The sequence below is a fragment of the Grampus griseus genome (genome assembly GCF_964374135.1).
Source record: "Grampus griseus genome assembly, chromosome: 16".
Taxonomy (NCBI): Eukaryota; Metazoa; Chordata; class Mammalia; order Artiodactyla; family Delphinidae; genus Grampus; species Grampus griseus.
Window position 1 is genome coordinate 7,098,592 of NC_139010.1, and position 16,227 is coordinate 7,114,818.

Below are 16,227 nucleotides of genomic sequence, written 5' to 3' on the forward strand. Positions count from 1 at the left end.
TCCGGTCTTTTCACCATCATCACTCGCACCAGATTGCTCAACCCGCTCCGCCCAGTAAGAGAAGATGGAAAGTATTCCAGCGCTCTCTTTGTTGTAATAGTGGCTTTAAGAAGAAATAGGTGGGAAACGGTGTAGCTGGGACTGGGGTCTTGGAGCGGCAGCGAACAGCACAGAAGTGTGTATACACACACGCACACACACGCACACGCACGCAAGCACACACTCCCTCCCACCCCGCCTGCCGGGCGCTCGGGCGGGCTGGGAGGGGGAACCCGGGCGGGGAGCCGGAGGCGCCGCGAGGCGAGGCCGGGGGTGGGGGGGCGGGGGCCAGGCGGCCCGGGGGGCGGAGTCAAGGGCGGGGGCCCCCCGGCCGCGCGCCCAGCGCCCCGCGCAGCCTGCAAGTTTGCTCGGCGATCTCGGGCGACTCTCGGGCTACCTGAACCGGCCACCACGTCAGCGCCACATCATCTGGGTTTTTTCTATTTGCAAGGAAACAGGAAAAGAAGGGCGAAGAAGCTCTCCGGAGCGGGCGGGCAGCGGGCCGGTCTGCGGCGCGGGCCTCGCGGCCGGGCGGCGGCGAAGATGCTGCAGTCCCTGGCCGGCAGCTCGTGCGTGCGCCTGGTGGAGCGGCACCGCTCGGCCTGGTGCTTCGGCTTCCTGGTGCTCGGCTACCTGCTCTACCTGGTCTTCGGCGCCGTGGTCTTCTCGTCGGTGGAGCTGCCCTACGAGGACCTGCTGCGCCAGGAGCTGCGCAAGCTGAAGCGGCGCTTCCTGGAGGAGCACGAGTGCCTGTCCGAGCCGCAGCTCGAGCAGTTCCTGGGCCGGGTGCTGGAGGCCAGCAACTATGGCGTGTCGGTGCTCAGCAACGCCTCGGGCAACTGGAACTGGGACTTCACCTCCGCGCTCTTCTTCGCCAGCACCGTGCTCTCCACCACAGGTAGGAGGCCCGCCCCGCGCCCCCGGCCCCGATCGGCCCCCTGATCCGCCCCCCGCCCCCGCCTTCGTCCTTCCATCCCCGGGCCCCTCCGGCTCTGATCACTGGGGACCGGCTCCGCGGCGCCGGAAGCCGGCGAGGTGGCCTCAGAGCGCGACTCGGGGGTGGCCTCCCGGAACTCTTAGATCGTGGTCCCTAACCCTTCGGCCTGGGCGGCTGCAGGGGTCCCTCGGGCTGCGGTTTTTAGTTCGCGACATCCTACACCGGACCGTCCTCTTGGAGTCGGTACCGTCCTGGCCAGCGCGCGGCGAGGCCGCGGCTGGTGAAAACTCTCCGGTGCTCCGAGGGCGCTCACCTCCCTCCCTCCCCCATCCCGTCCGGCCGAGGCTGCGGAACCGAAGGATAACGCGTTAAAGGGTCACCTTCCGGAGGGGGCCTCTCTTCGGATGATGCAGTGGTGTTTTCGGCTCTTTTCTGTCGTGGGGGCTGTTTTAGGGTTAGCCGAGTGACAGCGCTCTGCTCATCGCAGGTGACCTTTGAGCACACAGGCCGATCCGGTTTCTTTTCGGAGCGGGAGGAGGTTTGAGGGAAGGGAGCATCCGATTGCCCGTGAACCGGCAAAATGGGGGCACCCTGATGCAGCATTTTTTTTTCAACTTTCCGTGTGCGAGGCCACCCTTCAACTCCTAGGCGCCACTTCGCTCGCACCGCTCACCCGGCCACCCGGCAGGACGTTCACGGATGGAGGATGTCCTGGGGGCGGGAGGAGGCCGGCCCCACGCCCCAGGACGCAGAAACTATGCCAGATTGGACGGAGCAGGCTAAGTTGTCCCAGCAGCGGCCAAGTGAGGCACGTATACACCTGAGGGGCAGGTATTATCCATTGGGCTCTGGACCCTGGCAAGTGGTCTCAGAGAGCATCTGGCGCGCCGTCCCGCCTCTATCCATGAGGTCAGTTCTTAGAACAGCCCATCTTGGCTTCCACAAGGTCACACGCTTCCTGGTTGCCGGTGTCGTCCTGGAACCTGGGCCTCGTGATTTCCCTGCCAGGACGTGCAGTACACCATCCCCCCACCTTTACAGGTGAATCAACTTGTGTTTCTCGGATTCTGCCTTCTCCCCGTCGCCTCCCAGGGATTATTTCTTTATAATCCCCTTGGGTTAAACCCAGTTCTGCTAATTATTTGGTAATGAGTAATGGTATACTATCCAGGTTTCATGTAATACGGTGACTCAAGTGTGGGGTGAATTACTAAACTGACAGAGGAGTCTGCCCTGCAATAAACAGAAGTAGAATTCTACTTTGTATTGTGACGTTTTCTAAAAGTAGCCTTAAGACAGACCTGTTGTCTTACTTTTTAACTTTTCCAGCGCTGCTCTTTCGTTTTTGTTCTCCTGACCAGTCCCGCCTTCACTGTGTTTACCTCACTCTGTTCCTTAGATCCTTTAGAACTCACCTTGTCTTTCCTTTGGAGTATGTTTGTGCTAAATCGGGAATCATTTCTTCTCTGCAGAAGTAAGTGGTTTCACTGAGCTGCAGAAGGTCTACAGCTAGGTCACAATGTTGGGTAAATATTATGGAGAATGATGATAAGTTTTAGTACTTTCTAAATAACGGTACTTCAAAGATGGAACAGGAGTAAGAACTGTATTATGAGGAAAAGAACAGGTTTGCTGCTCCTGGGTGGGATTTTCCATCACTGATGCAGCTCTTGTATAATCTCAACATCAGATGCACCTAATTAAATGTCAAAAATACTAGTTTACATCTTGAACAGACAGTTCTTTCCCAGATTCCCTCCCTCCCTTTTTGCAACTAGAAAAATCTGCAGTTCTTTTTTAAAAAAAAAAAAAAAAAGGTGGGGAAAGATGTCTTATTATTGGTATTCGGATTGCATTGTAGTTCCTAAGAAAGTGTGCATTCAGGCAAAACAAGAGTTCATTTAGGAAATCAGTGCAAGGGAGCACTTAAGGATAAACTAGATGAAAAACATTTGCTTCTTGGTTTGTAAAATTAGCAAATCAGTGAATTCTTGTCATTGATAGAATAGAATTTATTAATTCAAATAGAATGTTAATAAAAATGTAGAATTTTATTCTAAATCATAGATACTCTTTTTTCGGTATTATATTAACCCATCCTGTGACATGTTTGATGTTCCATGTGTTACTGGTTTTGTGGCAGAGGGTCAGGTAATTTTAGGGTCAATCTAGTGTACTTCATTCCTAGAAAAATATTTGCTGGAAAAGTACCAGGCAACTCAAATGAATTGGAATCGTGGTTTATGCTTCTCTTCAGGTAGATATTAGACACGCTGTAATTTTTTTTCTTTTTGAATTTTATTTATTTTTGTACACAGCAGGTTCTTATTAGTTATCCATTTTATACATATTAGTGTGTATATGTCAATCCCAATCTCCCAATTCATCGCCCCCCCACCCCCCGCCAGCTGTAATTTTTTAAAAACTCTTCTACCACGGATGATGGCAACTCACTGAGATAACTGTCACCCTGTCAATCAGTGCAGTCAACCCCTGGCTTGGCCAGAATGGTAACAATGGGGGTTACAAAGTTGCAGTTCTTGGTAGTCACCATCGTAACACAGGAACACGAACTCACTGATAGCAGAATCTTCTCCCAGAAAGTACAAGCTTCCATTTCTGGAACGAACTGGGTAAAGTCTTCCTTCATGGTCTGTTTGGAAGAAGCCTTAAGTTGGTAATTCAGCAATGTTCTCTTCATTCTTTGCTCTGCCAAGGACTCTGAATTATTTCCAGCAAATAATTGAACATCTCTTTACTTCTTGATTATAAAAAGATCTAGAGCAACATCTACATGGAAATCGCGAGCATGGAAGAAATTGCAGTCCACTTTTACCTTTTCAGAGGGCAGGGCTGTATAAAAATAAAAGGAGGTTATTATACATGTGGGTATTTCCCACATAACTGTGATTTTTTTTTTTCAAGGATTAAAGAAATAATATCTAGGTGACACTTGGAGAGTAAGAAATAATTTTTCTTCAGTAGCCCTATAAAATGGTGAGCAATCTCATTCATTTTTAAGAACAGTTTGTCCAAAAACGGGTATGAATTTCATGTACAATATTCTGAGCAAAAGCCAAATACAAAAAAGTATTTGTCTGTAATTACATTTATGTGACGTTCTAGAATAAACAAAATTAACATCTAGTGAAATATACAGTGGAAGAGAGGTGAGGACTAGGGGATAATTCTGAATGAGGAATGAGCACAAAAGTAATTTCTGGGGTGATGGAAGTAACCTGCTTATTGGTAGGACTGTAGTTGACACCGGTGTATGAATTTATCCAGATACATTGAATTTTGAACTTTGCATTTGTACATTTGACCATGCGTAAATTTTACCTAAAATAAGGGAACCATAAACAACAACAATATGATATGTGTAAAAATGATTACTACAGGGCTTCCCTGGTGGCGCAGTGGTTGAGAGTCCACCTGCCGATGCAGGGGGCACGGGTTCGTGCCCCGGTCCGGGAAGATCCCACATGTCGCGGAGCGGCTGGGCCCGTGAGCCATGGTCGCTGAGCCTGCGCGTCCGGAGCCTGTGCTCCGCAACGGGAGAGGCCGCAACAGTGAGAGGCCCGCGTACCGCAAAAAAAAAAAAAAAAAAAAAGATTACTACAGACATCTAGAGGGTAGTTACTAATAAAATGGCAGGACGGAGTGTTATTCTGGAAGGTCTCATATGTGTCTTCTCAGTTACTAGTGTGTTACATTTTGTAATTTAGATGGTGTTTAGATAGTTGTCTTTATAATAATTTTTAAATATACAAATATGTTTGATATGCTATTCTGTACATAAATTTCAGTACTTAACACAAGGTTAAAAGTTTATATGGAGTGAAAAGGTTTTGCTGATAGCCATGCTAATTTTTATTTTATTTTATTTTATTTATTTATTTATTTTGCGGTACGCGGGCCTCTCACTGCTGTGGCCTCTCCCGTTGCGGAGCGCAGGCTCAGCGGCCATGGCTTACGGGCCCAGCCGCTCCGCGGCATGTGGGATCTTCCCGGACCAGGGCACGAATCCTTGTCGCCTGCATCGGCAGGCGGACTCTCAACCACTGGGCCACCAGGGAAGCCCTATGCTAGTTTTTGAAAAAGAAGAACCGAGGGGTATGTTCAACCCAGGCTCCTGATTTGTCCCTCCCCCCAGCGTCTCCCCTTTGGTAGCCATGGGTTTGTTTTCAGGATCTGTGAGTCTGTTTCTGCTTTGTAAATAAGTTCATTTGTGTCGTTCTTTAAATGGGATTCCACATATGAGTGATATCGAGTGACGTTTGTCTTTGTCTGACTTGCTTCACATAGTATGATGATCTCCAGGTCCGTCCGTGTTGCTGCAAATGGCAAGATTTGCTGCTTTTTAATGGCCAACTAATATTCCATTTGTAAGCAAGACTTAAACACAGACTTAGAACTGTAAAACTCCTCAAAAAACATAAGGAAAACTTCTTGGACGTTGGTCGTGGCAATATTTTTTGGATTTCACCTGAAAATCACAGGTAGCAAAGCCCAAAGTACAAAAGTGGGACTACACCAAACTCAAAAGCTTCTACACAAAGGAAATAATCAACATATGTTCTCTTTATCAGGGTGAAATCCTCTTCTATTAAGTGTTTATTGAGCATTTTTACTATGAAAGAGTTTTGCTTGTTGACAAATGCTTTTTCTCTAATGACATAATTTTGTGATTTTTAACTTTCTACCTTTAATATGCTATAATATATTAATTATATTAATTAAACTAATTTTGTATTTCTGGGATTAATAATAATAAAAAAAGAACAGTTTGTCATGTCTGTTTACTGCATATTTGCTTCATATTCATCTCCCTGAGCAAGGCTCTATCATGATGGTGGATGGGGAAAATATACAGTTTTTGTATGTATATGTGATTAAAGCTGCCACGACCCTTGCTGCTTTACGAGTATGGGGTCCACACGATTGCTCAGTCCCCGTTCCATGCTGCCTTGTCCCTCGTTATGAAGAGCTGTTTTAAGACTCTTATTTAAAGGGCCCAGAAAAGGAACTTAATTTGGCTTGTTTTCTAATGGCCTTTGTGTTAGTCAGGTCGGCAGCACTGGCAGTTTTCAAAAAAAGAGGGTGGGAAAAGGTAATGGGAGGTGCCTGATGGATCCTTAGTTTTCAGATTATTTTCAGAAGGAGAAGTGTATTTTCACCAACCATAGATATTTATTGAGCTCTTAGAATAGAATAGGGGTGGGTGAACTATGGCTTCAGGGTCAAATCTGACCCACCACCTATTTTTGTGTGTCCCAAGCTAAGAATGGTTTTTATATCTTCAGATAGCTGAAAAGAAGTCAGAAGGAAAACAGTACTTCCTGACACATTAAAGTTTTTTGGAAATCACATTTCAGCGTCCATGAACGAATTTTATTGCTGTACAGCCGCACACCCGTCTGCTTCTGTATCATGGTTGCTTTCCACGTCCAATGGCAGAGCTGAGAGTTGTGACAGAAACTAGAGGCCCATGTGCCCTAAAATATTAACTGTCTGGCCTTTTGTAGAAGACGTTTGCCAGCCCCTCCTTAAAATGATGTTTGGAAGGAACTCTAAGTCAGAGGAGTTCTACGTGCCTTACTTCCTTTCGGAAAACTTTCTAGAAGACAGTTTAGCTCCCTCAGGTTTCTTTGTGCTGTTTTTTTAAGTGGTTTGCAACATTTAAATTATGCACTGCCACCCATAGCCTCTTCCAGAACAAATGATTGTTTATTATAGGATGCGTCACTAGTTTTTGGTCAAATCTGTGACGCACTGCTTTTTTTCTTTTCTTTTTAATGGTGACAGAGCTACGCTTCTTGTTGGGATTACCTTATCTAAAATGTGCAGTAAATAACTATATTATATCTGGAGCAGAAATGGCAACAAGGAAGGAAATTCCACCAGAAGCAAACAAGCAAACTCTATCAGCCAGAAGAGAGATCTGACGTCCCACGTGCAGAAGTTTGCGCTATTTATTCACAGGAGAGCCTTTGGTCTCGATTTTGAGCCTTTACATTTAATTCTAACAAATTCAATGATCTGGTTTTCAAGCCCCTAAAAAATGACAAAAGGAAAGGCACAGCTCCAGGCAAACGTTAAGAGAAAGGTCGTGAAAAGACACATACCTTAAAAACCAGGGAAATAAAGTGATACTGTGTGCCGGCAGTATTTCCATATATTACCTTCTGTGTATTGCCAGGAAGTGATGAGGTGTAGGTGTCATATCCTAACTTTACAGAGGCTGGGACGGAAGTTTTGCTTGAGTGACTTCTCTAACTAGGTCACAGAGCTAGAAGTGACTGGCCTTGATTTAAATCCAGACGTGTCTGAATTAAGAACTTGAGTTTTACCTAGTGTCTGGGCATAGGGGGTTGTTTTGGGATGACTCCTGTCCCCCCAGATTCAGATGTTGAAGTCCTCACCCCAGTACTTCAACATGTGACTATATACTTGGAGGTAGGACCTTTGAAGAGGTGATTAAGTTAAAATGAGGACCCAGTGAGAATGTGGCCATCTGCAAGCCAAGGAGAGAGGCCTCGGAAGAAACCAACGCTGCAGACACCTTGATCTTGGACTTCCAGCCTCCAGAACTGGGAGAAAATAAATTTCTTTGTTCAAGTCACCCAGTCACTTTGTAATGGCAGCCCCAGCAAACTAATACAGAATTACTCAGGTAATTATTTTTTAGTTGTACAAATAACCCCTCCACCCCTCCCCCAAAAATATAGGAGCACAAACATAATTTTTAAGGTCTTTACTGTTGCAGCCAACAATTTCGTTTGCCTGGGTTGGGTTGGACATCCTTGTTTTAGAACACAGTCTAGTAATTGATATAATTGAAATATATTGAAGTGATCATTGAAATACCGAGAACAATACTTCAACATGCTTCTGTTTAAGAAAACACAGATGTGTGTGATAAATTCTAGAAACATTTCCATCCAATAATGATCAAAGAGTAGACATCAGTGTTTAATGTGTAAACCCGTACCTGTGTATAGAACATCAGTTCTTTAGTATTTTGAATGTTTTTTTTTTTTCCCAAGACTATAAATATGCTGTTATCTGTGCCTGTTTTATGGCACCTGGGACATACTGTACTGTTATAAATGAATGTATCTTGAAAGAAAGTATGTGTTGCTTTTGTGATACAACTGTACGTCTTGTCACGAATACAATCTCCAATTATCCCAGTAGCGTAGGGGGAAGTCTGGTGCCTTTCAGGACAAGTTTTTACGGCACTGCTGGTCGTTGGGGCAGAGCACCAACGTGGAGGAGTAGAGTGCTGGAAGTTTGGAGCAAGTGGAATTGCTAATGCTCAACCCTTGTAACCCATACCGATGTCCAACTCACGTGGGTCAACTTACTACAAGCTGGCTTCAGGCACAGAGACGGTGTCTACACTGTACACTCTCCTTGGTGTAGTTAGAGTGCCCTGTGCCAGATTTTATTCTTAAGAGATGTCATCATTCGATCCCAACTGTGGCCAAATCTATGAACGACTGAGATGCTTTGCTTCTCCGTTAACTGGTGTGTGATCATACCGCCTCTTACCGGCACGAGACAAAGGCTGTCTCTCTATTGAAAAGTGGGCAACTTCAGAGGCATCGTCTTCACCGCCATGATGTTTCTTTCTCTCTCCTTCACTCAGCTGGTGCTCTGACTTGCTTTGTTCCTTCTGGGTAGATTCCTTGTCCTCAGAGTTTGTGGCCACTCTCTGTCGGGGCAGGGCTGTGCCCCTGACCAGAGGTCAAAATGAAGAAAGTGGGGTGGGGAGTTGCTGGCTTTCTTATTCCACACTTTCAACAAATAAAAACTATATTCTGTAGTTTTCAAGGAATATGCCGTACTTTTGCTTGACTCTTATGGGTTTCTCTGCTCTTTTCCAATAAGTTTCTTTGTTTTGATTGTTCATTTTAAATCTGGATGATGGAGGTGTAATTTCGTACGGGAAAATATATCCTTTTTAAGGATACAGCTGTATGAATTTTCCCATCAGCATCATCAAGATAGAGAATATATCCATCACCCTACACGGTTTCTTCATGCTCTTTTCTTGTCACTTTCTTCTACCCAAAGTCAGAAACGACTACTTTGCTGTAGCTTTTCTAGAATGTCATATAAATGAAATGATATGGTATGCAAAAAAAAAAAAAAAAAAAAAGAAGGGGGGGTTGGAGGTATAGAGGGGCTGTATCTGAAAGGGCTGTGTGATTCTCTCCCTGAGCATGAATCAGACCAGCAGGGGTTGTCTGTTATTTTCTAGCCGTGTTCATGTTTCTCCTCTTGAACTGGTAAAACAGTATCACTTCTTATATTAAAGAGATTAATTGGGTTATGTTAGACATGGGCAGTGTTTTGTTTTGTTTTGTTTTTGCGATACGCGGGCCTCTCACTGTTGTGGCCTCTCGCGTTGCGGAGCACAGGTTCCGGCCGCGCAGGCTCAGCGGCCATGGCTCACGGGCCCACGGGCCCAGCCGCTCCACGGCATGTGGGATCTTCCCAGATCGGGGCACGAACCCGTGTCCCCTGCATTGGCAGGCGGATTCTCAATCACTGCGCCACCAGGGAAGCCTCGGGCAGTGTTTTTTAATTGGCTCCCATATGCTCAATCCCAGATCAGAGTCTAACTGTTTGCATTGGCTCCTCGGGCTCAGGTCGACTTGCTCCGTGAAATCAAAGCCTGCTCTCTGAAGCCTGGGCGGATTGATACCTGGTGATGAGCTTTAGGCAGGAAGCTCCCGGGGAACCAGAGACCCAGTTCATGCAGTGTCCGTATAACTCTGGCTAATGGGTGCAGAGCAGAGACAGCAAAAGCACACAGAATAGGGCTTCCCAGGTGGCGCAGTGGTTGAGAGTCCGCCTGCCGATGCAGGGGACACGGGTTCGTGCCCCGGTCGGGGAAGATCCCACATGCCGCAGAGCGTCTGGGCCCGTGAGCCATGGCCGCTGAGCCTGCGCGTCGGGAGCCTGTGCTCCGCAACGGGAGAGGCCACAGCAGTGAGAGGCCCGCGTACCGCAAAAAACAAAAAACAAAAAAAAAAGCACACAATAAAAAACGCTAGTTTTCATTTGCCTTGAATGTGGTCCATAGATTGCACGTGAGAATAAGAGTTGGCGGCTCTGATGATAATGTCCGGCCCTTGTTACTGCTTTGGTGGCACCGTGACCCGGGTTAAGCTGTTTAATCAAGTCGATGCCTCAGTCCCCTTTCCACTCAGCTTTATGGAAGCCTCCTGCGGTTTATTCAGACCCTGGTTTTCATTGTTTGGTCTGCAGCACAGTCTGATCAGTGAGCCTTCTGCTTGATGGCTCCCATAAGGCCTTGTGTACTCCCTTATGTTGGAACAGTCCATTCTAATGTTACAGCACTTACCGCCTTGTACTGACATCATTTGTTTCCCTATCTGACCTCTCCCAAGAGCGGCCCTGAGTCTGAGCACATTCTCAGCCTCCCTTCCCATCCCCAGCACCCAGTAGGTCCTCATTAAGTGCAATTTAAGGCACGTATCTTCACACTTGGGAATCTGTTTCCTCTTCTGGAAAATGAGGAAGGTTCTAAAGATGTTCTTCATTTTCAGGAGGCCTTTAGATATAATTCCATTGCCTTGATGAAGAGACAGAGGCCCAAATTGCTTTAATAACTTTTGAAGTTATTCATGTTGTCCACTGAAAAATTTTGCACAACCTAAAAGTTGAGAATTTTGTTTTATTCGGCGGACATTCTGAGGACTTCAAGCTTGGGACACAGCATCTCAGATAACTCTGAGGGACTGCTCCGAAAAGGCATAGGGGGAGCCAGGATATAGAGGAGTTTTTGCAACAGAGACCAGGTAGTCAAAACATCAAGAGGTTACTGTTAATTAAGGAAAACCGGACCTCTCAAGTTAAGGAATTTAGTGCTTTTCTCTGTAGGGGAAGATGCAAGGTCTGGGCTCACTGAATTCGTGCCTTTGATATGCACGTCAGCTATGTGAGGCCAGTGTCCTGTGCTTGTAATCCTGAGTCTCAGGATGCGCGATCAGGCGGCTGTAATGTGAAGGCTCGACGGCTGCAGCATTGTTTACTGATGTATAGCCGGCAATGTTTTTTATTCGCAGTATAAAAGCAGTTGTAGCTGAGTGCCTCCTGTCCACTCAGTGCCCAGTGAAGGGTCCTAGGGGATCTAAAGGAAGGACGAAGGGATTCTTAAGCCAGTGTTGATTGGGCCCTTGGGGATCTTGCCTTCCTGGATGTGTCCATCTAGGAGGGGGAGAGATGCAGGAAACAAGATAACTAAGTTAAGTGCATAGTACGTACCATGGGGATAAATCTCCTAAGGAGAAACGTCCTGCAGCGAAGGGAACCAAGGAGCTAGGGAGCAGGTATTAGTGTGTGCTCGGGGCAGGGTGGGGTCCAGGAGGGGGGTGGTCTTTGATGAGGAAGCCAAAAGAGGCCTTCCTGAGGAGATGGCATTTGAGTAAAGAGCTGAAGGAGGTGGGAGGCCATTATATAGCCATCTGGGGAACTGTGTTCCAGGACCGGGCCCCCATATTGGAGGGGCAGCTGGAAAGCCACTGTGGCTGGATCGCAGTGGAGGGGGAGTGATGGGGCCTGTGGTGGAGGATGTCATAGGCCACTGCAGAGCTTCTTGCTGTTCTCTCAGCAAGGTGGAGAGTACTGGGAGATTTTTAGTAAAGGGCGGTGGAAATAGGTATGAGAGTGGTCAGATTTCAGGTAGGTATTGATGGTAGAACCCACAGGGTTTGCAGATGGATTGGATGTGACTTGTGAGACAGAGTGGTCAAGAGGGAACCCCCCCAACCTAGGTTTTTGGTCAGAGCCCCTGGCCGTGTGGAGACGGAGGGAAAGCTGGGGAAGGATGGGGTGTTGGGTGGAGCTCAGATGTGGGCCTGCTGAACTTGAGATCCCTACTGGGTGTCCAGGGGTCTCCACAAAGCATACACTCGCCCCAGGGTGGTGGCCTGGGGAGACTGTAACTGCTTCCATTTGTTCAGCGGGCCTTGATTTCAGGTAACATCACCTGCATCATTTATCTGACTGCAGAGGTTAAAGGCTTTTGAGGGGTGATATCTGAACTTGTCCTTGAAGGAGAAAGAGAGTGTCCTTAAATAGAAAAGAGGGAAGGGTGCTCAGCTTGAAAATGTGAATTCTCTGGGCTGAGTTGCCCTTTGAGGAATGCATGTAACCATAGTTTCAACTCTGTGCTTCAACCTCCAAGCTAAGAAAGAGCATCTAAACTGTCGTATTGTTTTCTACTTTCGTATTATGTAAGGCTGCGTGGGAAACTGGGGGGGAGGGCAGAAGGGTTTGCTTTATATTTTCTTAAGTTTAACAATCGTATATTTAGCATTTGATACAGTTCAATGTAAAATTTACATTATATTTTGTCCAAAGAAAAACAATAAATAAATATCTTTGGTATACCTTTTTCAGGAGCAGCTAACATTTAAGTTACCAAGGAATCAATCTAGGTCGCTTCTCTTTTTAGGAAGTAAATAAGAAAAACATGAGTTTTTTGTTTTTCCCACAAGGGATCTAGACATTTTCAGAGTCTGTCAGTTTCAAATAAACACATTTACAGTTTGTAACAAATGGGAAAATTATCATGTGACTCAGAAAACCACCTGAGTAATTTTCATTTCCTCAGAGTATTTTGTTTTATTAAGTTTGCCAAATTGCCACGTGAAATGATCCCATTTGTATAGCTCCCTGCTCATGGCCATCCATGGTCTAAGCATCCTCTTCTTTTTCTCAAATGTTGTTTTTTTGATGTCGTCTCTGCTTGTGCGTAACAGGAAGGAAAGCAGTGTTTGAAACTAGAATTAAAAGGTTAAAACCTTATTGTAACTAAAATTCTTCAAATGTTTGAACACCAGTTGCCAAGCGCTCAATTATTTAAAGACTGGTGTTAGGTGGATTAAGTTAATTAAAGCAGCCGGAGAGGCTGTTCTGCAGCTGCCTGGGTATCAGATGCCCCACTGAGAAGTTATGAGTGGGGAGAGAAGCCTCCACATCACGACCTACCTGCCACCAGTGCTGGGACTTGAGCCATGGCAGCAAAACAGCCACTGGCCAGTGATGCAGATGCAGTGCCCAGCAGGGGGAGCGGAGCCCCGGCCTCACCCCCGCCAAGGGGACCAGCAATCTTCCACCTTGTGCGCCCTGCCTCCCCGATGCATCTTATATTTAAAGATGGAAAGGACAAACTGAAATTGACAACGACAGCGACAAAAATGCAAACTTCTGTTAGTAGTTTATGGAACACGATCTAAGCCCGCATTCGTTCTCCTAGCAGCTCTGGCTGAACATCTACTATTTAAAAAGATCATCTGGGGCTTCCCTGGTGGCGCAGTGGTTGAGAGTCCGCCTGCCGATGCAGGTGACGCAGGTTCGAGCCCCGGTCCGGGAAGATCCCACATGCCGTGGAGTGGCTGGGCCCGTGAGCCATGGCCGCTGGGCCTGCGCGTCCGGAGCCTGTGCTCCGCAACGGAAGAGGCCACAACAGTGAGAGGCCCGCGTACCGCAAAAAAAAAAAAAAAAAAAATGGCTGAAAGAGATAACCACTGACTTCAAAAAGCCTGCAGTCCAGGGACTTCCCAGGTGGGCCAGTGGTTAAGAGTCCACCATCTAGGACTTCCCTGGTGGCACAGTGGTTAGGAATCCGCCTGCTAATGCAGGGGACGCGGGTTCGAGCCCTGGTCCGGGAAGATCTCACATGCCACGGAGCAACTAAGCCCGTGTGCCACAACTACTGGGCATGCGAGCTACAACTACTGAAGCCCGCGTGCCTAGAGCCCTAGCTCCACAACGAGAGAAGCTACCGCAATGAGACACCTGCGCACCGCAATGAACAGTAGCCCCCACTCGCCGCACCTAGAGAAAGCCTGCATGCAGCAACGAAGACCCAACACAGCCAAAAATAAAGGAATTTATATATATAAAAAAAGAATCCACCATCTAATTCAGGGGATGCCGTTTTGATCCCTGGTCAGGGAACTAAGATCCCACATGCTGCGGGGCAACTAAGTCTTTGGGCCAAAACTAGAGAAGCTAGCGTGCCGCAACTACTGAGCCCACGCACTCTGGAGCCTGATCGCCACAACCAGAGAAGGCCACGCGCTGCAATGAAGACCCAGCACAGCCAAAAAAAAAAAGAAGGCTGCAGTCCAGCTGCGGAGGGTAAACTAATACATAAACAGCCATACAGAGTATAGATAGATACCCATGTGCTGAATTGTGTGAGGCCCTGGGGGCAGCTGTAGGAGTTTGCAGGGGAGACCAGGGTGGGCTGAGGTGCTCAGAGAAGCCTCACGTATGCTCAGCACTGGTACCCAAAGAGGAATTGAGCCTGGCCTTCGAGAGAGCATGGGATGCCAGCCTCACCCAGCCCAGAGCCACCTGTGGGTGAGCCGCTGAAGAGATGTACATGTCGAGACGAGGGCCTCGAACGTGGGAAGCAGAGTTTGCGCGTGACTCTGTGGGTAATAGGGTGCCACTGCAGGTTCCCGAGCCTGCGCTGTGATGAACAGTCCGGCCTGCAGACTGGCTTAAGAGGAGGGAAGCTAAACGTAGGGGCCACGGCTCTGAGGCTTTTGCAGTCAGTCAAACACAGGTAGCTTGCACTGAAGAAGAGACAGAAGTGCCCAGGTGCAGGTGACGCAGAGTATGGAGAGTTGCAGGATGGGGTGGGGAAGGGCCCCAGGAAGAGCTCACACAGAGCTCGTAAGTGGACATAAATGGGGACTTCTAGGCCCTGGGGCAGTGGGATAAGGGAGATCACCGTGGCCTGGCATACCGAGAATTTCACAGCCCACACCCCCATGAGGTTAACGTGGATCACCATGTTGCTCAAGTTCTTGCCGGGTGTGTATGTGGCCGGAAACAACCCCAGGCCTGTTCTCCTTCACCTCCTCACCCTTCTGTGGGCTGCCCAGCCCCCAGACTGTGTTTCTGGGGGACGCAGGGAGGCTATGGCGAGCTGGGTCCCTCCCCGCAAGTTCTCGTGGCTTCAGCCACAGGATGATGAACAAGCTCTCCAGGCTGTGGCAATCAGTGTTTCTTGTAGTTATTAGTATGTCATTTAGTTACAAAGGAGCATTTCTAAATAGTGTTGAAAAATTCAAAGTCGGTAGAATAGCCATTCCCCAGATCATGTGTGTACTTCTACTTGGCTCTAAGTTAGTTCTCTTTGGACAGACTAAAGTCTCAACTTCAGCCCCGTTCCTGAGTGACCAAGCTCCTGACTTTAAAGAAACACGCATATTATACATGTGGTTCTTTGCATGCAAGAGGATTCCCTAGTGCGCAGACTCAGCATAAGGACGTCTGGCTTCGCTCTAATCTGCTAGTCTTCATTTTTGCTTCAGGGGCAGCCAGTATTACAAATCCTTTCTTCACGAGGAAGCTGGGATGGCAGAACAGCTGTATGAAAACTCATAAATGCTTTGAGGCAAAGGCACCCCTTAGTATATACATCTTTAAATTCACGGTCTTATTCTGTTTCCTTCCTCATCAGATGTGACTTTTATTTTTAACCACACACGTGATCACACTAGCAAAGTCTCCTTTTCCTTCTTGCTACCTCATTGGAAAGCCGTGAACTCAAGAAGTGTGTTCCGTGTTGAACCCACATGTGCACAGTTGTTTTCGTAGCCAAGGTATTTCCACAGCTCCTTGGTGAGTCTGAGAGATTCCCATATTTGGAAATGTTGAAAAGCAAAGCAAAGTTGATCAGGTTTTTAATTCTCTTAAAAATCTGCCCAAGGGACTTCCCTGGTGGTGCAGTGGTTAAGAATCCACCATCTAGGACTTCCCTGGTGGCACAGTGGTTAGGAATCCGCCTGCCAATGCAGGGGACATGGGTTCAAGCCCTGGTCCGGGAAGAACCCACATGCCATGGAGCAACTAAGCCCATGAGCCACAACTCCTGAAGCCCGCGCATCTAGAGCCTGTGCTCCACAACAAGAGAAGCCACCGCAGTGAGAAGCCCACACGACGCAACGAAGACCCAATGCAGCCAAAAATAAATAAATAAAGATCTGCCCAAACAAACTTATGGTTGCCAAGGGGGAAAGGGGTTGGGGGAGGGATAAATTGGGAGATTGGGATTGACATATTCACACTACTATATATAAAATAGATAACTAATAAGGACCTGCCGTATAGCACAGGGAACTCTACTCAATACTCTGTAATGACCTATATGGGAAAAGAATCTAAAGAAGACTTGGATGTATGTCTGTATA

General features: G+C 47.3%; 1 protein-coding gene across 1 annotated transcript in view; it reads left to right on the forward strand.

The window, feature by feature from the left end:
• Positions 1-582: 582 nt before the first annotated feature.
• The window catches only part of KCNK1 (potassium two pore domain channel subfamily K member 1), a gene marked incomplete at its 5' end in the record, with an annotated part of 50,356 nt that continues 34,711 nt past the window's right edge, over positions 583-16,227 (forward strand). The window contains one exon of the mRNA XM_082674249.1: positions 583-937. Coding sequence (XP_082530375.1) covers positions 583-937 — 355 coding nt within the window. The remainder of the gene's footprint in view (positions 938-16,227) is intronic.